Genomic DNA, 26009 nt, shown 5'->3' on the forward strand with positions numbered 1-26009 from the left:
ATGGATGAACACCACTCTGCATTTTTTATGGGTCCATCCTGGGAGCGTGGGCACGGGTTGCCTAATTCCTTCAGAATCCTAATAAGTTATTTTGACTCATGCTGTGCTTCTTGGATCATGTGATCAAACATATTTCTCTGGTTTCGGCCAAAAAGACTGAATCCAAATGTCGGACCCAACTAAAAGTTCTAAAGGTGATACCACTAATTGTTCTACTTACCAAAAGTTAAACTTTTGTTAAATAGCTGTCACAAAAAAAGAAAATCTGCAGCTGACCTGAAGAAAAAAAAAAAGAAAGGACCCTGCAGTGCCGGTTCCCGATCACAGAAGTGAAAGGTAACAGGCGTTGCAGGGACACGGCGAAACAGAATGCAAGATAAGTAAGGGGGCGGGGGAGGGGGGGTGACAAGGGTGTGGGTAGGGGGTTGGGCACATTGAGAATGTTCAGGGGAGAAAAGACCGAAGATTATTTTGAACAAATAATCTTCGGTCGTTTCTCCCTCGAACATTTCCACCTCAGTAAAACAACCCCAAATCATTTCTCTTGGCTACTATAATGGTGTTTTTAAAAGCTTAGAATGCTTCATTATAGCCTTCGTTATCCTTCTCAGATCTGGAATGTTTCCATAGGAAGAACCATTTATTTTTCTTAGATTTCAATTTTTTAAGCTCTGATGTGATCCAACTATTACTTTTCCTTGTGGTGACCAATCTCGTTCTCAGAGGCGCAAGGACATTCACTGCCTCCTCTAGTGTCCCCTGAATCGCTTTGCTTGTATCATCAACATACTGTATACTCTCTGCCCTTATGACTTAAGGTAGGAGCCAGTAAGACCGAACATCTCAGACCTCTGGGAGAGAATCAAGTCTTTATTGCACAACGCAAGCCTTTCAAGGAGGAGTCAGTAGCCACTTTAGCCAGATGGGTCAAGTGGCCCATGCAACAGGCGGGCATAAACACAATCTGCTTCGGAGCGCACTTTGCTCAAGGCGCCATGGCTTCAAAGGCTTTTTGTAATGGAGCTCGTCTGCAGAACATTATGAAAGCCGTAGATTGGTAGAATGAGTCAAAGTTTAAGACTGTTTGCTTCAAACCAAACAACCAAGTAACCTTCTTGGTGGTAAGTAAGCTTTGAACAAGCATAATATGAGCCCCCGATCTTGACACAGAATTCAGATTTTCCATACTAAACAACAGGAAAGTCATGATTCTATGAAGGACATGGAGGCAAATTATTATCCGCCCGCGCAATCACTTAGTTAAAGAGCAAGCATTTTGAGGCAGGGCTACGTGGCATGCCGAAGACGTTAGAGGCGTGGCCAGGTTTTCGCAAACAAGCTGAATGGTGTTGCGATTGCCCGCCCATAACAGATCTGGTTTTTGTTTGTTGTCATCCTCTCCAGGTATGGAAGTTAAACCAGCAGGCTCTTGAGGAGCCCTGCAAGTGAGTTGCTAATGCGGAGGCAAAGCCAGCGGCATCCAATGAGTGGTCAGAAAGTTGTTTACCATTACCGGGTTGGGGTATCCCATTCAGTTGTCCTTCTGAGATTCGGTTACAGCATTGTCAAGTACTGCAGTGGAGCAGAGAAAGAAAGAGAAAAGGCTTTGGTGGACTTGAGGGGTTATGGTGCTACGGTCCCCATGATTGGTGAATAGTGTCACGTGATGCTCCTGTTCAGAGCAATCAATTGTAAAACTACAAAGAGATTACCTTTCGAGGACATTCTATTTCTGGTTCTATGCTAAAATAACGAAATTAAAACACAGAGACCCGAAACATGTTTTACTCAAACTCATTTTTTGGCACTTTCAGTTATACCCTAACCAACCCCCCCATTTATTTATTAGAAAAAGGGGGTAAATAATGCAAACATTCGAGCAAACAAAATCGGTATTTTTGTCCTCGTTGTTTTGGGATTCGTTTTTTAGGGGGCTGATTACTCTACTTCTTGGTTGTTTTGAATGTTGAAATGTTACTTTTACTTTTGCTGCTTGTGTTGTAAAGTAAAGCGCTAAGCATAACCTTCGAGTCTTTAATAGGATCATGACTTTCCTTTAAATTGGAAAGGAAAATCTGAATTCTTTGTAGTTTATTAGCTTCTGTGGTATTCCCATGTTGTCAGGACGAGTATGGATTACGTGACATCACTTCCTGTGTTGTCATCCGCGTCAAAGGGTACATACATGATGTCACTTCCCCTACCTTGGTGTACCATTTTGGTGATTGCACCCGCCCACAACTAACTGCTCAGGTCTTCACTTTGACAATTGGCACTCTTTTTCGAACTAGATGTTAAGTAAAAGTATACGCGCGACACAGCCACTCATCTTCTCAGACAAACATGGGAGTTTGGCTCACGTATGCACCTGACTGAAAATTAGCCCGTTTTTTCAGTTTTATTAATGAAGCACTCAGCCGCTGAAAGGAAGTTGAATGGCTCTCGTTACTAATGTAGTTGCGTGTTTATAGCAACCTATGTCACTCGCAATAGCGTGTTTATATTTCCTTTCTAATCTGTTGCAAAATACACCATGAATTTTACACGAAACACGACGTAAAGACGTCTCTGTGACGAGCTCGTGCACCGGGTTCTCGGTTTAATTATAGTCAAGTTTCAACCGCCTGCAAATGACTGCATCATGCGCATTGAAGCGTCGCGCAGTACACACGAGGTGGGGGTTGACTTTCATTGCAGTCTTTGGCCGGCGGTATCTGGCTCTCCTTAGATTCTACCACTTAGCTCTCTACCCGTTTATCCTGGTACCAAAGTGTACTTCTTAGTCTCCCTCCAGCTTCTAAACAAACCCGTTTGAAGGGAGCGCGTATGAAAGAACATGACGGCAGATGGCCGGTATTTAGTTATGTACTTTGGTACGCTAGGCTCTGTAGTTTAATTTAAACGTCTGCTTTCAAGACGGCCATTATACACTTTATTGTTTGAGATGGGACAGTTATTAGCATTTTATGTGCAACAGCAAATGTCCAATATTATTTAAAAGGGCTATTTATAGTTCAACACGTACCCTTGTCGAGTTAGTGCCAGTTTACCCTTACGCTGTCCATGAAACGTCACTTGTCTAAGGTACTTACCTTACGGTTTAAGTTTCAGTAAATTACTCTTTTAAACTTGAAACCCTTTGCTAAAAGGGTAAACGTGGTCCTGTTATTTTGGGGAAATAATATGCGCTTCTTTAATACAACTTTTAGATTAGGGAAGGAAATGCTGGTAAAGTGACACGTGTGGGTTGTGCCTGCTGTGTGCTGCTTTAGCTCGTAATTGGTATTTTTCTGGTTTCCTAGCACCGCCCCATCCCCAGTTCTTTTGAGTGTTACAATATGTAAAGTTAGCTTGCAGTTTTTAAACTTTTGCATGGTGGAGGAGGTTCCGTGCAGTGAATTGTTCTGCATCTTCTGCTGTCCACCATGTCCTCGAAGTGTTGCCTCTAAATTGGGCTTTCGACCCCCAAATCCAACCTATTCCATTGAGCCAGATACCGAGGCTGCTAAGGAGTCCTCAAGTGTCGGCACTGGCGCTGTCCAAGGAGCAGCTGGTATTGATGCCCGCTGGAAACTGCACTTAAATGAAAATGCTTTTTTCCAATATGGTCAGCGAGAGCTTGACGCAATTGATGTGTTTATGACGGAGAACAGTCGAGGAAACAGAATCGGATGCATGTTCATTCATTGTATACCGGAAGCAAGGTAAGGAGTTTTCTAACAATCTGAAAGCAATAAGCAGGGTAAGGAGTATTCTAACAATATTCCGAAAGCTATTTCCAAGTACCCATATGAAAGGTAAGTATCCGATTGGGATCTCCTGGCGCTTTCAAACACAATAAACCACATTTAACCTTCTTGTGTGTTTTCAAAAACTAACAGATCTTATTGAAACTTCCTGGGTATTAGCTGAGGTCAAAGGAGGTGACTGTAAGCAACTGAACACCAAATACCCACTCCTAGATGATGGCGACCTAGGGGAGGGGTGGTACATTGGAAATTAGAGCACTCCTTCCTTGCCACTGATTTACTGCATGTATGATCATTTTGTTTCGCTTTATGTTTATATATAGTTCTCCCTACCCACATAACATAATTCTAAATAATTATTTGAGTAGGTCTTGGTGATGTTTTCTCTGTTAAAAATATGTTTTGCTGTAAGTGCAGACAGAAACATAGAGAAGGCACTGAGTGCTGAAGATTCATTATCTACCACACCAGCCCACTCCGTCTGGATGTCTTTAATAGCAGATTCTTGATGGTGGAGGATGGAGAATATTGCCAAAATCATAAATTGCGCTAAACTATCCAGGATACATTGGGAGTAATTGCAGTAAGAGTCAGCATCCCCAAAAATATCAAGTATTAGCAGCTATCAGAATTGCTTGCGCAGGCCCATCTGTACCACTTTTTGAGAATGATGTTGAGCTCTATGGTTTCGTTGCATAAGATGGGATAAGGGACAATGCACTGGTAGAACCCACATCAAAACTAAGGGCATTTGTTGCAAAAGGGGCGCAATACGGTCATAGTTAACACAACAGCAGTGATAGTTTTGGCGTGTTAGGCAACATATTTCTAATCTGTGTTGCCCAGACCTCTGACAGAATAAATTGAACCTGTCTATGAACACAAAGTACCTGGTATGAACAATAACCAAAACATAGTTGATCCATGACATCAATCTCTTTCAAATGGTAGATATGTTACTGTACTTCATAAGAAGTTGTAGCTGTAGCCTGTTTCATTATTATACGGGGACCGAGAGCGCTGGGTAATCTTTTATGCAACCTTTGACAAGCCACAACACCCGAGGCTGAAGCAAAAGATTCCAGGGGATCCTATAGCATTGATGCTAGCTCTAGCACACCACACACTGGTTTAACCAACACCAGTTCTGATGAACATCCTTTCCTGGGAAAGGGGCACAGTATCTGCTTACACTTTTCTAGGAAGCCACTGTCTCACCGGAAAGTGTGATAAAGTAGCCTGATTTTTTTTTTTTTTTTTTTTTTTTTTTTTTATTGGTTTGTTACAAACCTTTAAAAAATAAGAAAAGAAATACATAGGAGAAGACTAGAAAAAGCCACCAAACTAGAGCGCCCACAAGAGGACAGAACAGTCAGTGAGTCCTTCATTCGACATATATTTGTTGGGACAATGTTTTGGGTTGATTTTACATTCGTCAAAACTTCAAAGCTAGGTGTTTATAGGAAAGGGACAGTTCTTTCACTGATGCTGATTAAACTTCCGCCTCTGATAACTTCGACGATTGTATTTCCAAATTAGGTTCTGCCTTTAGTAGCTTCTCCATCATTAATTCTAAAAAGAAGGTTAGTTCAATTGTTAGGCTGCGATCTGAGTCTTGAGAGAGTCGTGTCCACCATTCTTCAGCGGATAATGAAGGCTTTGCCATTATAAACCTTCCAAAATGCTTTGTGCGTTCCTGTATCAGGTGACTGCATTCCAGCGTCAGATGTTTCAACGTTTCAGTATCTTTCCCACACAGTCGGCACGTTGTGGAGGTTTGATCCATGCCGTTCCAAATGTATAGATTTTCTTTGGTCGGAAATTGGTTGAGACGATATTTCATGAACAGTGCTCTACGTTTTTTATCTGGAAATTTGTGTAAGTATGGCTGGGTTATGTTCAATTTCCTCTCTCCGTTTGGCATCAGCTTCATTATTCTGTGTTTTTTGCACGTATCACCCGTGTCAATCCAGTCTTGGATCCACAACAAGGATTTGACCTTATTTGGATTTTCTTGCAGTAGATTTTTGTCTGCTCCTATGTCGCTGAGGATTTTTTCACAAAGTTGGAGCCACATTGTAAGCACAGAATTATCATGCTCTATAACTGAAGTTTTTAAGATGTTATATTGGATGATCGGCTTTTCAGCAGATACTTTGCGGAATTCATTTAGGGTGTTCCACGTTATCCTTCCATTAATAGATGGGAGGCTCAGCTCATATCTTATACAGGCGGTTGGTACGCCAGGGGGTAGACACAAGACCTTCGACCAAAACGAGTGTTCCAAAGAGGCCCATAGCTCTGCTGGGCAGCCAAAGGCACATTCAGCTCCATGGATCAAGGCCGGTATGACTTTTGCCTTATAGAATGTTAAAACAGGTGTTAATGAGTGTTTCCCGAATTTTGCGTTTATAATGCAAGCCTGCGCTGTCAGTTGTTTACATTTTGACTTGACTTTTCCTACCCATGGGGCATCGTTTATACTTGAGCTGAGCAACATACCCAAGTACAGTGATTGTTTTTTTAGCTCAATTTTGCCATCATCCAGTTTCCACGTGAACTTTTTTTTCCCAATGGGATCTTTGTTCTTTTGCAGATCTTGCAGGATTAAAATTTCTGATTTTTGTGTGTTCACATTTAGGCCGTTTAGCTGGATATATTGTGCTAAAATCCCGAGTTTTCGTTGCAGACCTATTGGCGTCAAGTCCAAGAGAACAAGGTCATCCGCGTACAGAAGCCAATGAAGATCTTTTCCATTAACTTTTGGAGGAAAAGTGTTTGCACCTTTGTATGCATCGCCCAAGTCTGAGATAAACAGATTGAAGATGATAGAAGCCAGAGGGCACCCTTGTTTTACTCCTCGATATGTTTTTATTGGAGCCGATAGGGTGCCACTTTTATCTAGCTTTATTTTTATCTCCGTATCGGTGTGTAATGCTTTTATTGCTGAAAGTAGACTAATTGGACATTGCCAATCAAACATTTTTTTCCAAAGTAACTCTCTGTCTATACTGTCAAAGGCTTGTGATAAGTCCACAAATGCCAAATAGATTTTTTTGTTTCTTTGTATTGCATCCATCTTAAGTAGGTTTAGCAGAAAAAGGTTTAGGCCACAGCCTACACCTTTGACAAAACCCGCTTGACGGATGTCCAGATGACTTGACTCTTGGATCCACTCTTGTAGTTGTTTCTGTATTTGAGTCGCAAATATTTTTCCCACAACGTCCAGCAAGGCAATGGGTCTGTAGTTTTTAGGTTCAGCTCTATTGCCTTTTTTAAAGATTGGAATGACAATTGCAGTTTTCCAACTGGTTGGGACTTTTGCTTCATTAGTAATTGAATTGTGGCAAACAGTTTTGATAAGAAGTTTGCCCACTCTTCAGGGTTTTGTTTGAGAATAAAGTTCGCCAGGCCATCTGGTCCCGGTGCCCTGGAGTTGGAGCGGAGCATCTTTGGATACTCTGTAGGATGTCCTCTTTAGCGAAGTACAAGTCCCATTTTGAGAGCTCAGGGAGTAACGGGTCATTGGTGGTACTTTTTTTCTCGTATACCAAGTTATAGTGGTTGATCCAATCTTTTTCATTCACCATATTCGATTGAGTTGCGTCTTGCGTGCAGTTAAGGTTGTTTATTAGTTTCCAAAACTCTGAGGAATTTTTGTTGTTAAGGCTTGCAAGCATTGTTTCGCTGTCGTTTTGGTACATGACTGCTTTATGCGATATTTGCCAATTTTTGTATTTCTGTTTGCTAATTTTAACTGCCTTCTTTCGTTGTTCAACTTTCAGGTTTCTATGTTGCCTCAATTCCTTTCGCAGTTGTTGTTTTCTTTCCCGAACTTGTTTATCAAAACGATGTATTGGTAGAATGGAGGGTTTTCTCAGCCCCAAGTCTACCGTCATAAATTGTTGTAGAAGGCAACTATATTCAGCTCTCGATTCTGTTGCACTCAGTACATACTTGTTATAGGATTTTGTTAAAGTCTTGACTTCTTGAGGTTTTATTCTCAGCCGAGATCTGTTAGGTTCGACAGAGATCTGACTGTGCCATTGTTGGGGCTTCTTAATGTTTGACATTTTTATTGTCAATTCTAGTTGGCTGTGGTCACTGTTTAGGTTTGCTGTGATGTTGACAGCAATGACGCGTTGTTGCAGATTGTCAGATATGAAGAAGTAATCTATGGTGGAGGACTGCTTTAGAAATCTCCACGTTTTTTTTGGCGGAATATCCCCCGTGGTGTTCCCATTTAAGATGGTGACATTTCTTTCCTCTAGATCGTCACACCATTTTTTTGCCAGCTTTTGTAGCAGGGTTTTAGGGCCAGGCGTCTTTGCCTCATTCACGCAGTCCAGATTAAGATCACCACAACAGATAATGTTTGGATTATGGTGAGCACTGTTTATTCCATCAATTAGATCACACACCATTGTTATAAATGTATGTTTTCCTGCATTCTTGTGATGCCAATAGATATTGATGATGTGAATTTGGGTTGTGTTGTTGTTCATCTCATTTTTCGCGGCAATCACAGAATACTGTATGAAGGGTGATACGTTTATTGTTTTCTCTAATTTCCAACCAGAGTTCTTCTTTATCATTGTTAAGAGACCGGCAGATGGACGTCCCTTGGCTCTTGTAATAGCCGGGTTTATAGCTATCTTGTATACGTCGGACACAGGACAATTTGCCATCCATGTTTCTTGCAGGCAGATAACGGTTTGATCGTTGCTCCAGTTTTTTGGGTCATTAAATAGGTGAATGAAGCCTCTTGCATTCCAAGAAAGAATGTTAATGGTCGGGCCGACTGGCCCTTGTTGGCATTAGCTCGATTTACTGCCCAGGGCACCCGCTAACCAGTTCCAATTTGGTCTCTTATTTGGCTTTTCTATGTCTTGTATTGCATCGTTTTCATTTGTTGCAGTGCTTATGTTTCCATTTATTGTAATTTTTATTTGTTCGCCGGGTGTAAAGCGTGCATGATTTTTATCACTAAACTCCTTTTCAATCTGGAGTATTACTGGTCGCTCTGCTGCCTGCTCGCTTGTAGACCCTATTTGGGCCACACCAGATTTCTCGGCATGTCTATCCTGACTTTTGGAGTCTTCTGGACTTCCACTTTGGGTATCAATGGAAAATCCCGGGCCGTATTTCTTTCTTCATGAATGTCAAATCCCATGGACAGCAGAAACTGGATTGCGTTCATGAGCAGGTCACTTATTAATCTGGAGTCAATGTGAAGCCGGACTTTGTCATTTCGATAATCACTTACAAATTCGACTGTTTGAATATCATTTGACTCTATGGAGCGAAGGCCGGGCACATGATGTAATAGGCGTAATACGTTATTTCTATTTAACGTTAGGCCATCTTTTGTATCTAAAATTCGTTCCAGGATCAATACGTGCCTCCCAGGCTTTTTGTGTTTCCCGTTTTGTAGACTATTTTTTTGGATGGCTTGCCTCCAGGTTCCGTCATTCTTTTTGGCGGTTGATCCTATTGTAGGATGCTTTGAGTATGTTTTAAGTAAGGGTTTACCTGGTGGAGTGTGGCATCTCGGTGTTCCAGCAGCATCCTTCACCTTTAGACTGTTTGTTATAGTCCCTGTATCATTTCTGTTGTGTGGTATTTCAATCAAACCGCTACCAGCTCTTAGCCATTTTCTTTTCTCATCCATTGTCTCGAATTTGGTCTCTTGTTGTACTGGGTCTGGGGCTTTTAAGTCTTCAATGGGCAATATTAGCTGGCAGATTCTTCCACAGTTTGCCATAACTTGTGTGTGTTTTACCAGCTGCTTGTTCTCAATTTGTGGAAAACTTTGATTGGCAGAGTCCTCAGCAGTTTGCTCTTCAGTTTCCTCATAGCATGAACCATCTTCGTAGGTAGAGAGATCAAGTAGTTCGCTCTGTGCAATTTCTACGCTTTCATCTACGACAATTGTTTCATCAACAATGGTTTTTTCGTTTGTTTTAGGATTTGGCAGAGCTTTTTTGAGACTTGCACTCGGCTGTTCTGTGTTTACGAAGACATTCACTGCCTTCAGATTCCTGAGAAATTTTCTTGAGCTGAGATTATTCCGTTTTCTCTTGCATTTTTGATTTTTTGTTTTCTTTTCCAGTTCTTGACTTGAAGTGGCCAGGTTCGGTTTCTGAAATAAATCGTAAGTTTTAGTCTTCCTTAAATTTTGACCAGAAATATTTCCTCCACTTGAACTAGAGACCTCCACTTCATTTGTCGGACATGGGGATGGAAGGTCCGTTTCATTTGGTGTGTTGAGGATGCTTACGATCTTTTTCTTTTCACCTGTAGACTGAGGATTTTGATTAACATGTGGAACTTGCAAATTGAGGTCACCGGACTCTGTGATGCCATCGGCATTGGCAGAAGTTGTTGGGCACACTTCTGTTTGGGGGGTAGAATCCTGGACGGCTGCAGTCTTCTCTTTTTCCAATTGATTGCAAATGTTTGGTTGGCACGTTACAGGGTAAAGATTATGAGTAACATTCGCCACATTTGACGATGGGCAGGAAACCTGTATAGTTTGCATCAACGTGGTACATATAGTTCCCACGATAGACGGTTCCATGCCTTCCATTACTCCAGGACGAACTTGTGTTGTTTCTTTGTCTGGGTGTCCAGACAGATATGGTATTGCCGTACCGGTCCGGCTCACCGGTTGTTGATTCAGCCCCTCAAATCCTTTCATTTGGGTAACAACAGACCTCGATGAAGATTGCTGAGATGTCATCGTGTTTGGATCCACTTCATCCCTTCTCAGTTTTTGACTTTGTTTTAATAGCCCCAGTGCCTCTCTGGTCACCTCAGCTAAAACCCTCTTGTCTTCAGTATTATTTCTCTTTTGGTCTGCAAGGTCCTTAATGGACTGGTCTATTCTTTGGATGTTTCCCCATAGTTTGGCAGTTGTCATAGCTCCCTGGGTATCTGCGAGAGGCAGTTTCGAATTCATCAAAGCAGACAGGGTTGAGAGATCTTTTATATTCTCGTTAATTTGCTCATACATCTTAAGCATAGGCTATCGCTATTGTCAGCGAAGACATGACAAAAGGTCTTAATTCATTTAAAGCCTCCTTGATTAGTTTCTGAACTTTTGCATCGTTCCTACTTCGATTTGATGGAACTCTATTACTCAATCGTTTTGGTTTTGAATTATGCCTTTGTTCTTCTGGAGAGTATGAGAGAGATTCATCATTGCTAGATGAGGCTGGCCGTTTTTCTGTACTTAGGCTGAGAATAATCTTAGGTGAGGAGCATCTCTCTTGATGATTGCCGTTTAAGTTTGTCGAAGGAGTAATATCGATTTGCCTGGGTCTATTCTGTGAGCATTCGAACGGAGGTGACAGACTTTCAGCTACCCGTCTTCTTTTTCTTGCACCACCTAGCCAGTGATTCCGCGGGGTAGATTCTTTAACTGGTATCGGTGGTGTTTGCTGTGTTCGACATGGTTCACTGTGTGTTTCTTCTAGATTGCTTTTTGATTCAATGGCTATGGCTGGTTTTGAGGTTAGAGAGCCATTCAGTTCAGTCAAATCTAGCAGCAGTTTGTTTACAATAGCCAGCGAATTTTGTTTTTTTGCAGGGGATTGCAAGCTTTTTTTCATAGTGTTGCTCTTTGAACAAACAGGATTTATATTTTCTTGTGGCGAGGCAATCCTCGCCTCGTCTTGGCAAGAGGCGTCATTGCATCTTTCCAGTTTTTCAGATGCTGGGTTCTTGACTTCACAGTTTACATCTGTTTCTTCCAACAAGTGGGAAACTTCCATGCACTCCTTATTACAATCTGTATATTTTTTTCGAGTCTCAGTGGTGCAAACTGTATCGTTATCACCTAGCTCTGGTATGAGGGCAGGGTGAGTAATTGGTTTATGAAACTTTTGAGCACTCACAGGGACTCCTGGACAGATCAGCGCGCATTCTAACCAGTCACTTGTGCAGTCTGAAGTTAGGCGCCTGTCTCTTGGCATTATGACTACAGGCACCGGGTCTGCGTCCAGTCCAGCCACTTGCGCGGCTTGCAAGGCCAACACTCGCAACTGCGGCGGCTCGGATATGAGATTCCCTCCTCCCGTGGCCCCCAGAGGATCAGGGTCACCCCTCTCCCTCCCCCGGGCACACTGCACGCCTTGATCTCTTGGATCGCGGCTGATTGACCCTTCTTTCGCCGCCGCCTCCTTCTCGGTGCACCAGCAGCCGAACGCGGCAGCTGCATACACCCCGGCGGCCCCCACCTCACCCGCCCCCAATGGAGCCAGCCGACTGTGAGGGAAGGACTCATGATTTTTAAACATGAGGTGAGCCTGGAGTGGGTCATCAAATGAGTATTCCATAGATGTTGCCTCAGTTACAATGTTATTAGCTCTCGTGTTTGAATGATTTTCACGAGGCTTAAGTGTTAAGGGGTCTGGGAGAGAGATAGTACGAGGGGCCGGGGAAGAAAGGCCGCATATTTTTCTTACTTGTGCAGTCGCAGAATCCTCGTTATTTGGGCTTGTAGTTTCGGTTGTCTTCGAAGGTACTCCTCGCTCAGTTCTGCGCAGCTGTAGACGCGTTAGAGGGTGGTGGATGATTCGCGGTAGCTGCTTTTCGCGGTCCATGTTTACCACACACTAGATGGCAGAAGGTGCCTCGTAAGCCTGGTGAGCCTCCAGAGACTCGCGAGACTCTGCACCGACTCCGCGCCGCTCCGCGGAAAGAGGAGGTTTTTAAGTCCACACCCCTCTGGTTGATAGTAGCAATAGAAGAAGGACAGCACTTCTCCAGCAGGAACTCCAGGTAAGCAGTGGGTCAGAGACTCACGAGACTCTGCACCGACTCCGCGCCGCTCCGCGGAAAGAGGAGGTTTTTAAGTCCACACCCCTCTGGTTGATAGTAGCAATAGAAGAAGGACAGCACTTCTCCAGCAGGAACTCCAGGTAAGCAGTGGGTCAGAGACTCACGAGACTCTGCACCGACTCCGCCTGATTTCTAGTTGGGTGGCAAGAGAAACCTTGCTCGTAGAAGTACACTGGAGCCAAAAGGGAACTAGAACTTTAGGTCAAATGTAGAGAGATGATCGTATGCAGAAAGAGGAACGCAGATATTGGGAATGGTGGTGCTGCATTGTACATTTTGAGATACTAACTCATTGCATAGATCTTCTCACTGCTCCACAGAGCCCCTAGACGTTTTTACAAGTCTAGACCTTTCAGGAGTAGCATCCCAGAGAAAGTCCCATTCACTCTCATTATATGGCATGCCACCCACATCACATATTGTATGCAGCAATTGTAGCATCCATGGATTTTTAAAATCTTTTCCTCATCCCAACTTTTCATGCACTGCAAACACATAGGAGTTGATATTTCAAGTAATTTAACAATTTTGAATGTTTGTCTGACAATGCACCTGCGATAAAATTTAGGTATTTTACATAATGGGATCATCTGTAGTAATCATGGAGCTTTTAAAACTGTAAATGTCCAGATAATGAATCGTTGGATATTTTTTAATCACTTTAACAAGGCTGTTGAAGTCTTCATCGCTTTTGCAGTGTCCTGTATTTCACAATATTTTGTTTTTTTTCTCTCTAAGAAACATGTTTGTTTGCATGAGTTATCATTGAATACGAGTTTGTTCTGTAATGATTCCTCAATTTTTTTATGAAGCTGTTTCAACATTGCATTCTGTCAGCTAAGACGGACCTGTCACTTGAGTAATGTAATTTCTACTTTTGATTTGCGCAATTGATGATCTCTTATCTTTATTGGAGGATCACTGTGTGTTTAAATATTTGCATCACACCATATGTGGCACTCTGCCTCGTTTTTAGAGCATTGATCACTGTATTCCCTGCTTTCACACTAGTGTGTGTGTGTGTGTGTGTGTTGGCTCTTGACATAAAGTGTGGGTGTTCAATTATTGAATGTTATTTTACGCATAGAAAGTGATTGTTCGTTGTTATTGGTACCAAACCCATATTTGCGGGCCAAAAATCCGGAGTGATTCTGTATATTTTTTTATATTCTCATCTGCATTTCATATGACGTCAGTCTTATCAACCCTCCAAGACATTTACTATTTCCAGAAATCAACTCCAACAAAAGCAATGTTCTGTGACTTAGGTTGGTCCTAGATTGAAGAATTAACCATGTTAAAACCAATCCAGTACTTGCTAAAACTCTGGTCTTGCCCATACCTGTGCAGACCTAAAGACACAATATGTGATGTTCAGGCTCAAGATGGAAGTGCTAATCTACCCCGTTTTAAATTTGTAAAATCGGCCTTTAAGTAAGATCAGTTTTCACAAGGCTTGGATAAACCCAGAAACCATACAGAAACCAACCACAAGCTAAAGGAAGCCTTCCACAAGTGGGCAGAGGAGCAACAAAGACCATGTGAAGTATTAGCAGCGTATTAATGGCACAATACTATATGGTGAAAGCAGGCCACGGTTCCGAGAACTATTTAGATGAAATGGGGCCTCCATGTTCATGTGCCCCTTTTTGTTTTTTAATCCAATTTTGTTTTTTCTCCAGTTAGTTTCAAAATCATGGAATTTCAATCCCTCTGAAATGTGTGTAAAACTGTCAAGAATCTGTCCAACATTGTATGTTTCTGTATCTGTTGTTATAACTAAGCACGTTAATTATTGAATCTGCAGACTTAAGGAGGCTGACTTTATTTGCAAAGATACATGATTAGGTAGGTGTTCCATATACTGTAACTTTTTGCAGATATTGCTGAGATGCAGGAAATCATCATTGCAAAAAAGTGCCCAAGGCTAAGGAAGTGTTATAGAGTAAAGTGCTTAAAGGTTAATTAGAATGTATATATTAGTTCAATTTCCATAATTTGTAATCACTGGTGTATTTTGTTTATTATAAGTGGAATAATGTGCTTTTATTTTGAAAATTATGTTTAATTGACTGTTTTAGTCATGGCTCAAAATGTGAACTACCTCTGTTTAATATCTCCCACAGGTTTTTAACCCTTGTAGGGAAAACTTGATGTTGATTGACATGTGCCCCCCACACCTCACCCCGCCACACCTGCTGGAGAGTTTTATCAGACTCTTTTCAAGTATGTCTTCCTCAAACTTGGACATTAATGTGAAATTTCTGTCTTGGTATATTGCCAGTTTTCAGAGTAAGATAGGGGTTCAAGACTGGCATTCCTTTCCAGAAGGTTTTGAGATTCTATGCTTACAAGAAACCTGGGCTATATAAAGTTGGATATTTGTCCTTTTCCACTCCTGCAGTCTGTAGCCTTGAGGGTCACCTGAGTTGGGGTTAATTGATATGGTTGAGTGCGGTCTAGCTTTATTCTTTAATAATAAAGATTCTAAATGCTGAATTATGGATACATCAACGGAGCCATTTTCTGGCCATCTCAAGCTAGCCTTATCTTTAGACTGTGTGCCATGAACTGTTGAATACCATCGTCCCTAACCCATATTTGACATACATTTCATATGCCAGGGTTCCTTGTGGGGGTGCAGGCTGACCAAATTCGAAGTAATTTGCAGAGTGAATGCAACAAAGTCCGGACCAAGATTTACAAAATTTACTGGGACCAGGCATCGGAATAAAGTTCTGATTTTACCTGTCAAAAAGAAGGTATTTGCAAATATCTTCTGTTTAACTCACCCAACAAAGGCTTACCTGCCAAACAGCTATACTTACTGACAAAGTTCTGTCTCCGTTGCTCTGGGAGAAATATTGCGTGCAGTTCGAAGGACCCCAGCCGGGAGAGGGCGAATATGGAGAGAAGAACCGCTGATGGAGGCTAGTGTCAGCTGCAAGCAATTAAATCTCCACGATAGCACAGATCCCCAAAACCAAGCGGTCCATTCAGCAGATTCCTCTCCGTCACGTCTAGTCAAGGTGCCCTAATCCTTGGTGGGGCCCCACTTTGGGTGCCATTTTGAGACTTCGAAGCGCTATAGTTCAAACAAAATAGAGCATCTGAGACAGAGTTCCAAAATTGCAAGGTAAGATTTAATTTGCGCATATCATACTCTCGAGCGTACTTCAGGTTCATCTACGACCAGTTTGTCATGGTTAGTGTAGAAGTGAAGTGCCTAAATGGTTCACTGTGTTACTACTTATTCAAAAACAGAGCCCTCATCAACCTAGGTCATTTGTTATTCATTTGCAAAAGATAATAACGCAAATATGTTCCAACTACATACACAATGTTACACCTAATCCCCAGGGGGCAGGACAAATTGCATATTCAACACATGTTATTGCTATGTATGAGAAACCTGAAGGTGTCTCTCTGACTAGTCCCCAGGATCTGTCATCCAGGTGGCCAGGACACAGCCATTGCTATTGGATCCAGTTCCTGGCTGTGGACCAGTGAGGGAGGATCACCTGGATTGGGGGGACCTCGGGGAGTGGAAGTGGGACAGTGACAGATGAGATGCAGTATCCCCTTTTTATAACCGCTTTTCCTGATCCTACCACTGGCAATGGTGCGGTAGCTGGTTGGAGTAAGGAAGTGCCTGGCTGCATGATGAGTTTGGCTGTGTAGGAAGCCGAAGAGGCGAGCGCATTCACTTGTCTAGTGAGGGAGCGGGATGCGTTCAGGTCGACACCTAACGTTTTTACGGACACTGAGACAGGGATGTAAGTCCCATCTACCGTGAAGGCTGTGAATTGGGCACTGAGCTTTTTGACCAAGTCCTGTGAGCGCACCAGTAGGATCTCCTTTGTTGTCATTGAGGCATAGGTAGTTTGTGGCCATTCAAGCTTGGATAATTGAGTATATTTTGTTGATGGTGAGAAAGTCTGCATCATAGATGCCTGACAATGGGATGAGGATTTGTGTGTCATCGGCATAGTTAGTGAAAAATATGCCGATGTAGCACAGAGAAAGCTGAAAACAGAAGTTTGCTAAGCTCCAAGTGCCTGTTTAGGAATCCAAACCAGGAGGGCCTGGAAAACATGTATTAACTCTGGCAATATAGCCATCTTAAGGGCTGGCACCCACCAAAGCCATGAGATATCAGAGTTGGTACACCGGAACAAGTCAGTCTTGGCCAAAGAAAAGAGGACAGGGATGTTCCTGGTGTATAGCAGGTGAGTGGGAGGGTGTTATCTGAACCCCCACGTATTTCAAAGAGACCTCTGTCCATTGAGAATCATACCCCCCCCCCCCTGGAGTTCTTGCACCAACTCGGGTGTCTCAAAGACGTTAAGAATTGTAAATTTGGTGTCGTTAATTTTTAATCCAAGGAGCCAGTGAAATGATTCCAGTAGAGAAGCTATGTGTGGGAAGGGTCGTCTGAGAGCAATGCATAAAAAAAAGAGAATGTCATTGGCATAAAGCGCAACCTTATGCTGATGCCCAGCAATATCGATACCTCCTATATTGTCTGCCTGCCGAACCCTGCTAGCTAAAGACTCCATGGACAATGCAAATGGAAGGGGAGATAACGGGCACCCCTGACAAGTGCCTCTAGACAGGGCCAATGGCTTGGACAAGGCTCTGTTTAATTTTATGTGAGTGGTTGGATGGACAAAATTAGCCTGAACTCTTTTGATAAAGGAAGAACAAACCCAAAACTGCCCATTACTTCAAAAAAGATACCCCCAATCAATGCGTTTGAATGCTTTTTCCAGCATCTATTGATAAAACAACCAGTTTCTTGTTGTCCCGTCCAGCACATTCAATCACATTAACAGTCCTACCAACATTGTCAAAGGTTTGGCACCCCTGGATGAAACCTGTTTGGTCAATTTGGACAACACTCAGGAGTTTGCCTCGCTAACCCAGCTGCTAGGACCTTCGAATAAATGTGCGAGTCATAATTTAGGACCGCTATTGGCCGATATGATGAGGTGAGGGTAGGATACTTGTCCGGCTTGAAAATAAGTGATAGCAGGTATTCACCCATAGTAGGTATAATGTCCCCAGTGACAGTAAAGCTATTAAATAAGCTAACCAGATACGGGGCAAGAAGATCAACACATTTCTTATAAAATAAGGCCAAGTAGCCATTGGGTCCAGCTGCCTTCTGGGCCTCCAGTTTGTATGCGAGAAAGTGTGATGCTTTGTTGGAAGTGCTTAAATCTGCTTAGTTTGGAGTAGTTTTTGAGAGTTATCAGATGCCCAGAGCGCCTTTAGCTCAGATCTAGCTACTTGGAGCTGCCTGTAGACCCTTCTAGCTCCCCCCTTTTATATTGCAAGTTTAATTCTAACACTCGTTTCTAGGCTTCTTCCCTTTGGGACATTAAAAACCGCTTCCTTGCGGAGGCCAAACTAATAAGATCACTCCGCAGCATGGGCTTGAGAGCATTCCAAACTGTCGTAATTGGTTCCTCCCCCTGTATGATTTTCCTGAAAGTATAAAGCAATCTGTTCAGAGATAGCAGTACTATATGCTACATCCGAAAGGTAGGAGTTCTTTATTTTCCATAAGGCAGTTTTCCTGGCCCCCAAAGTGAATGCATTGACCTGAAGCGCAATTGGAGAATGATCAAAGACCACTCCCAGCCCAATAGTAGTGTGAGCCACCTTTGGGGGCCAAGGAGTGGGAGACCAAAAATAAGTCAAGCCGGGAGTGACTATGGTGGACATGGGAGGAGTCTGTATAATCTCTCTAAAGAGTGTTGTAGCCTCCAATTGCAAATCTATCAGGGCTTGCCTAAGAGATTCGGACCTAATCGCATCAGACCATCCCACTAAGGCGAATCTGTCAATTCCATCATCGAGCATCACATTAAAATCACCCACCCCGCCAGTATGAGTTAGCCTACCTGGAAATAAGCGATGTGTTAGTGTTTGGACATAAAACGCATCCTGGGATTGATTGTGCCCATAAACAGAAAATAAAGTAAGATCGGCGTCTCCAAGACTAATATGTAAGCCCAAGTACCGCCCCGGAGAATCCTTAGTCATTTTTACCATGGTAAAGTGAAGGGAATGGGCAGATAAGATAGCTACCCCAGACCGCTTAACTTAGGGTAATGCAAAATATTGGCATGGAAACCATTTAGAGCGAAGCCTGGGCTAATCGGCTCGCAATAGGCACGTTTTTTGCAACAGTACAACATCGGCTTTCAACTCTTCAGTTTGGTCAACAGACTCTTCCTTTTCCTAGGGTAATTAAGCCTCTGCACTGTGAAACCTGATTGTATGGAGAAGCCTGGTTTGTTATCATTATGGAATCATTACCCATTGTTAGAGAATCATTACCCATTTAGGGATCCAGTTATTCATCATTTATTCTGATTAGTAGTGACATGAAGTAGTGACTATCCACATTATTCTGCCACTTTGTATGTATTTGTATTTGCTATAGAATGAGGCCTGTTATATTTAAAGTGCCATTTAGAGACACATGTTATATTTGTAGAGACACCTTATATTTGTAGAGATATGTTATGTATTATGTATGCAATGTAGAGAGACACGCATTGAGTGTTCACTTAAAATATGTATGAGTTTGCATTATAGATAGCACTTGGGTTTGCAACTGAGAGAGTAAGCACTAGAGAAAGAATGAGGCCTATGGCATTATGAAGCCATTCCAATGAGACACACGGAAGCGCTGCGGAGTGCAGCAAGTTGTTATGAGTTACAGTGTACAAGTATGCGTAAACAGTTGCTTGGCAGAGATAACATGACTTTTGGTCCGAGTGGAGAAGGCAAGTGAGGCCTTATCAGCCTGGCTGGTGCTTCACAGACAGTGAGAAGGTGGGGGTAGGCAGCACCATGAAGAAAGAGGGAGAGCTTTGCAGGGAGAGACATGCGAGGAAAGAGCAAGTGAATGGAGAAATATGAGGAGATGGTAAGATGGACCGCAGGCAGACAGGAGGCTATGGTATAGATATGTAGAAAATGTCACGTTGACCAGAACACGCAGTGATTGAAAAGTACAAGACATGCATCACAGACATTTAAGTACTGCTCACATTTAGAAATGCTGACCGACAGAAAGAGAGGCATTTTAGCTTGGAGCGAACGAGTGTAACCATGGATATGTATACGTCATTGAACAGTATAATGAGAGGTGAGGCTTTGGGAGTTTCTAGTTGTTGGAGATGAGTTCTGGATGGAGCTGCTCTCTGAGAGATTGAGAAATCGAGAGATGTTTGGATGACTCTGAGATCGAGGGAGCAGATGGGGAAACATTCTGAGCCGAGCTGATGAGACCTGGCAGGGATCTGGCAGAGGGGCCTGGCCCTGACTGACTGACTGGCTGGTTGCAGAGTTAGTGGGAGAAGAGAGGCAGAGCAACACAAGAGGAAAAGGGGAGTATTGCTGAATAAGACACGTGCATAGGGAATTAGAACAGACACTCACATAAAGCTTTGGCTGACATGATAGATGGAGTAATCCGACAGGGTTTGTCTTAGAGAGAGAGAGAGGAATGGTGTGGATTGGAGTTACTAGATTGCTTGCATTAGAAGCTTGTAAGACTTATAGTAATTGCATTGCATGGTAGATTTGCACCAAAAGCATAAAAGGTGTAAATTCGACATTTGCATTATAGTAGTGTTTGCATCATGCATTGCTATGTATGAATAAAAGTTTCTATTGTTGAATCGATTCATGTGTTTTCTTTGTGTCTTATGTTAGTGTGTCCATAGGAGTATGTTGTTAGGTGTAATCTAGGAGTAACACAGTGCACAAAGGCCCTGAGATACAAGAGCAGGGTGGGGCATAGTGATCCACACCCCCTAGGAGATTGTCTAAGACTGGAAACAGGCCACCCACGCGGGGCTAGGCCAAAGGTAAATTTGTTGCACTTCACTTTCCACAGCACCTTCAGTGAAACCAATTCAGAGAGGAATCCCACAGTTCGTAAACCACACAGCCATTGTCTCGTGCCAAGGCAAGGGACAGACTATGCCCTAAGAACAGGAGACAGTCCCAGCACATTGCACTCCCCACTGAGTGATGAGTGATCGGAAACCACCCCTTCGAAGTCAGCCCCAAAAAAGGGACCCTAGTGCTACACAGAACTTGAAAAAGAAAACATCCATCCCATTCGGGACAATTTTTGGGCCACCAACGAACCCAACGATGGCGGGTACTCCTGTTGCCCTGCCTGTATACTTCTGAACTCAATAACTATAAGCAACTTTGTGGACAACGCAGAATCTACTTGGCATACATATAACAATGGTGAAAATAACCCCCAAGAGCACAGTGCAGTCCAGAGGAGACTAATGATCAGGCAGCCCCGTAGAGTCATGTAGGCTCTTCGAGCCATTGCTTCTTTCTTTCTGTCCACAGAGGGCTGTAAATGATCTCTGCGCCTACTATTCCTGGAGCATAATGGTTAGCTCACTGTTTGTTCAGCCTTGGTCCTTGAACAGCTGGGACCAAATAATATAAGATGTAATGAATGCCTTCCCGTCTGTAGATGATAATTGCAGGAGACACACCAGGAAAGGGTTATCCTAAATAAATTGAAGATGCAGAGTAACCTTCAGTTGTGCAAACAAAGATGAGAGGAATGGGAACATCTCCTCGCTTTGGGAACAGTCTGTTATCTTGTAAGGTTAGAGTGTGCAAGCTCTGAGCCGCTGACAAATGTATGTTTTTCTGAAAACTCTATACGTAGCAGGAAGCCATAAAAATTCTAGGAAATGACAACCTCAGCAAGCCAATATGAATAAAAGACAATGTTTTCTTTCTGTAAATTGCTAATTTCACTACGACTAGGGTTGTGATGGTTGTGATTGAACCTAGGTCCGCTTAAGCAAATAAACTTGTTTGTATTTTACTCCGCTTCTGATGGTCTTATTTTATTTGCAGTTACCGGTTTTGGTCTTACAGCCTGCTTAACTGAGAGTGAAGTAAAATGTTTGTAGGGGGCCCATTTGGAGTGAAGCCTGGGCCAATCGGCTTGCAATAGGCACGTCTCTTGCAACAGGACAAGGTCGGCTTTCAACTTCACCAGTTTGTTCAACACATTCTTTCTTTTCGTTGGGGGAATTAAGCACCTGTACATTCAGTGAAACCACTTTGTTTGCCCATTCAGAGGGGAATCGCGCAGCTTGTAAGCCACACAACCATAGCCCCCCCCCCCGCCAAAGCAAGGGCCAGACTATGCCCAGAGAGGAGACGATGCCAGCACATTCCACCTCCCACTGAGTGATCAGAAACAACCACCTCGAAGTCAGCCCTGAAAAGGGTACCCCAGTGCTACGCAGAACTTGGGCAAAAGGAAAGAAAAACAAAACGTCCATTCCATTCCATTCGGGACAATTATTGGGCCACCAACGAACCCAATGAGGGCAGGTACTCCTGTTGGCCTGCCTGTATCTTTCTGAACTCAATAACTAAGCAAATTTGTGGAAAACACATTATCTACTTGGCAGAAATATGACAATGGTGAAAATAACACCCAACAGCATGCTGCAGACCAGAGGAGACGAACTATCAGGCCACCCCGGACAGTAATGTAGGCCCGTCCGAGCCCTCGCTTCTTTCTTGCCTGTCGACAGAGAGCCGTCTATGATCCCTGCACCTACTATTCCTGGAGCACGCTGTGGACTAATACTTTTTAGGGCATCTTGCTCAAAACATCAGGTAGTTGGAGATCTCCATGGGGAATTTTTCAATACTTCAAGCACAGCAGCAAGGGAAATAAATTGATGTTGGACACCTTTGTAGCTAAACATAATGCAGAATGGGCATCCCCATTTGTACTGGATGCCTTTTTTCATCAGCCACTGAGTAAGTGGCCGCATCTGTCAGTGCCTTTGAATTGCCCTCTGTGCCAAGTCTTGATAAATGTGCAGTTCAACCACTCTAAACATGATGTTGTGTTGTGTTCTGGTTTTGTGAAAGGTAAGTTCCATGGTCCGGAAAAAATGAACTCTCGACAGCACATTCGGGAGAAGATTCTGTCGCTGCTGGAAGTTTGAATAAACCCTACGTTGTACGATCCAATGTGAGATCCACCTGGTAATCTGCACCAAGAATGTTGCAAAACAGATCCTGCACATACGCCTCCAAGTCCTGATCCGAGACTTCATGTTTGGTTCCACAGATCCAGACTTTATTTCTTCTAGAACGGTTCTCACCTTCTGCATTTCCAGCACTGCCAAACCCTGCCCAAGTTGGTTGTGAGAATTGGCCTGGTTGCCAAAAGCAGACACTTGGTCGCTGAGGCGATGTTCCGCTTGCTGAACATTGAGTGAGTTGGAAAGAGCCCTTCAGCTCCTGAAGAGTGGATGCCATTTATTTCTGAATATATTGAAGTAAATGCGCGATATCCCCCTTGGTGGCAGGCTGGGAATTGTAATCCAATGCAGGAAGCAGTTCCATCCCTGCCGACCCAGCTGAGGCCGATTTAGAATATTTCAGTAGATCTTTAATGGAGGCTATAGATTTGTCTTTGGATTTAGCAGACTTCATAAGTAGGTGACCAAGCCTGAGCGGGAGAGCCCAAACTGCTGCTCAAAACATAGGAGACTTCAAAGAAACGCCCAGAACCCAGACATGGAGGGCAATGAGGAGATAGGGCTGCTCCAGATGGTCCACAACTACAAGGGTAATCCAGATCAAATACGTCCAGGACAGCTATAGGTGGAGTCACAGACAGAACACAGGCAGAATGAGCTCCAGAGCTCCAAACCAATCAGTCAGCTCTAAAGGGGCTCCAGTGAGAAACCAGCTGCCCAGAACTGGAGCTCCATTAATAAGAGGCTGTACCTGCACAGTCATAGGGGGAGCAAGGAGCGCTTCCAATGTCAGGTGACTCACCAGCTTACAAAGCTCCCATGAGGTGGACCACTATTCTAGGTGTAGTGCACTCCATAGGGCAGCAAGGTAGGATCAGCCGCCACACAGTTGGTTATGGGTGAATTGTGAATAAATCAGTTGTGGGCCAGCCAGTCCCCCGCATACTCGGTCAGCTGCCCTCAGGGCTCACGTTCATGGAGAGCACACCTGGCTGGATACAAAATGCAGGTCCAGTCGCAGATCAAGGTTCCTGCTCGTGCCGCAGACCTGGAGGGTTCAGCAGAGCAAGCTGCTTCACTACGCAGCACTGCAAGAATCGCAGTGGCGGCTGGGGCCCAACTGTTGCTGGACCACTCGTCGACCCCACGGGGGGAGGCCAGCTCGCGGCAGGACCAGTGTGGAACGGCAAGGCCAGTAAGTGATGCGCTCGCTCCCGGGGGGAGTCCCAGATGTGGCTGTGCCTTCCCAGTGCTCCGACCTTTCCCTCAGCCGCATATTTATTAATTACATTTGTAAAGCGCATAAGCCCGGGGGCATCGGGGCGCTGTTTCATTTGTTTACATGTCTGGTTACAGAGGGAGAAACAGTTGCATTTAAATGAGGATTCATACAAAACAGATAGATGTATGGTGGTACAGGGACGTTGAACATTGGTGCAGGAGAAAACTTAATGTGAGCTACCACAGGCAAGATAGTCAATTTAGGCAAAGAGCTATGTTTTTAGGACTTCAAAAAGTCCAGTAGGAAGACTCAGACCTGAGGTTGGGGTGCGGAGGGGAGTGGTTGGCGGCCAGAGTAGGGAAGCTGGACCCTCCTCCTCTTACCCTTTTAACCTTAGGCAAGGAGAGGCAGTTTTTTTTATTTTTATTTATTAACTTAATACAAACCAAACCCGCAGTGCACACATCAACAGTTCCATTGTTCATTATTTAATTCCAGTCCCTGCTCCCCCACATCCCACCCCCCATTCCGAGCCTATTTATTCTAAACCCTCTGTGTCCGCCTCGCGTGGCGGGGTCTTAACTTTCCGTGGATTCCGACCGATCTTGTGCTGCTCCAAACAATTTTGCTATTAATGATTTCCACGCCATCAGGGTTCCCGCTTCCTCCTCTCCCCCCACATTGCTCGCCTCTTGCCATACCGTAGTTTCTGCCTCTGCCCATTTTTGCAACTCCTTCCACCACACCTCCACCCGTGGCCTGTGACATGTCTTCCACCCCATGGCAATCCTTCTTTTTGCGAGCACATATGCCAAGTCCTTCAGTTTACTAACATGTTTAAGTTTCTGTGCTCTGGGGAACCCCCCTCCCCCAGCAAGCATGCCCAGGCCGTGTCTACGACAATAGTGACCCCTTTTTCCGCCAGTCTTTGTGCTACTTCCCTCCAGAAACGCTCGACCACTGGGCATGACCAAAACATGTGTACCATGTCAGCATTTTCCTCATCACATTTGGGATATGCCTGTCTGGCGTCTCTGAACCTAGATATTTCCTGAGGTGTTATATATGCCCTATGCGTAATGTACAGTTGTATCTGCTTCAGTCTGGCATTCCTTGAAACCTTCTTATGGTATCCCAGGGCCCGCTCCCACATCCCATCTTCTATTGGGGCCTCCACCTCCGCCTCCCAGTCTAGCCTCAATTGCGTTAATTCTTCCCTGACCATAGTCATCACCATCTCGTACAGTCTAGAAATCTCATGTCCCCCTTCCGATACATCATATATCACATCCATGATAGCGTCTGGTTCTTCTTCCAATACTGTTTCGGGCCATGTTTTCTTAATTCTCTGCACAATTCTGTGATATGTAATATACTGGCCCCTATGTAATTCCATCTGCTCCTCCAGCGCTTCAAACTCCGTGATAGACCCCTCTCACCAGATATCTCCCATCGTAACCAATCCTACCGATTCCCAATGGGTCCTTATTATCATTCTTAATTGCTCATCCCCCTCTACCAGTGTTGCGAACGGTATCTGCGGGGAGCACTGGAGTGGGTTGCCCTTCATCCGGCACGCCTGGTGCCACATCTTCCACCCAAGCCTCATCATCTCAGGGCACTCTTTCATTTCTGCCTTAGGCAGCCAGATCATTTTTCTTAAATAAAATGGGGCACAATCATAAACAAACAACCTAGATTTGGGGGTCGCTTCGTCTGAGAGCCATTTAGCAATGTATTGCAGCTGGCTCGCTACATAATAAACCTCATAGTTGGGCAGTTTTATCCCCCCTTTTTTGTAAAAGTTCTTTAGCTTCCTTTGCACCACCCTGTTCCGGGTACCATGCCATAGGAAGTCCCTACACATGCCGTTCAGTTTGGTGAAAAACTTCTTATGGATTAGGTATGGAATGTTCCCAAAATAATGCAGGAGCCTGGGCAGGACCACCATCTTCAACAATGCCCCTCTTCCCATCATTTCCAGGGGTAACTTCACCCAGAATTTCATAGATTTCTCAATTTTCACAATAGCTACTTCAGTATTATACTTATGTTCTTCCTTGACCGTATGGTACACTTCTATCCCAAGGTACCGAAAGGTACTCACCGCCCATGGTATCT

General features: G+C 43.8%; 1 protein-coding gene across 1 annotated transcript in view; it reads left to right on the forward strand.

Annotated features, from left to right (window-relative positions):
• The first annotated feature begins 2212 nt into the window (after positions 1–2212).
• LOC138467444 (alpha/beta hydrolase domain-containing protein 17A-like) overlaps positions 2213–26009 on the forward strand; it is a 136058-nt gene continuing 112261 nt past the window's right edge. The window contains exon 1 of the mRNA XM_069607432.1: positions 2213–3704. Coding sequence (XP_069463533.1) covers positions 3373–3704 — 332 coding nt within the window. The 5' untranslated portion in view covers positions 2213–3372. The remainder of the gene's footprint in view (positions 3705–26009) is intronic.

Source organism: Ambystoma mexicanum, chromosome 4q (assembly GCF_040938575.1).
Source record: "Ambystoma mexicanum isolate Mex_15411 chromosome 4q, UKY_AmexF1_1, whole genome shotgun sequence".
In the NCBI taxonomy this organism is placed as follows: domain Eukaryota; kingdom Metazoa; phylum Chordata; class Amphibia; order Caudata; family Ambystomatidae; genus Ambystoma; species Ambystoma mexicanum.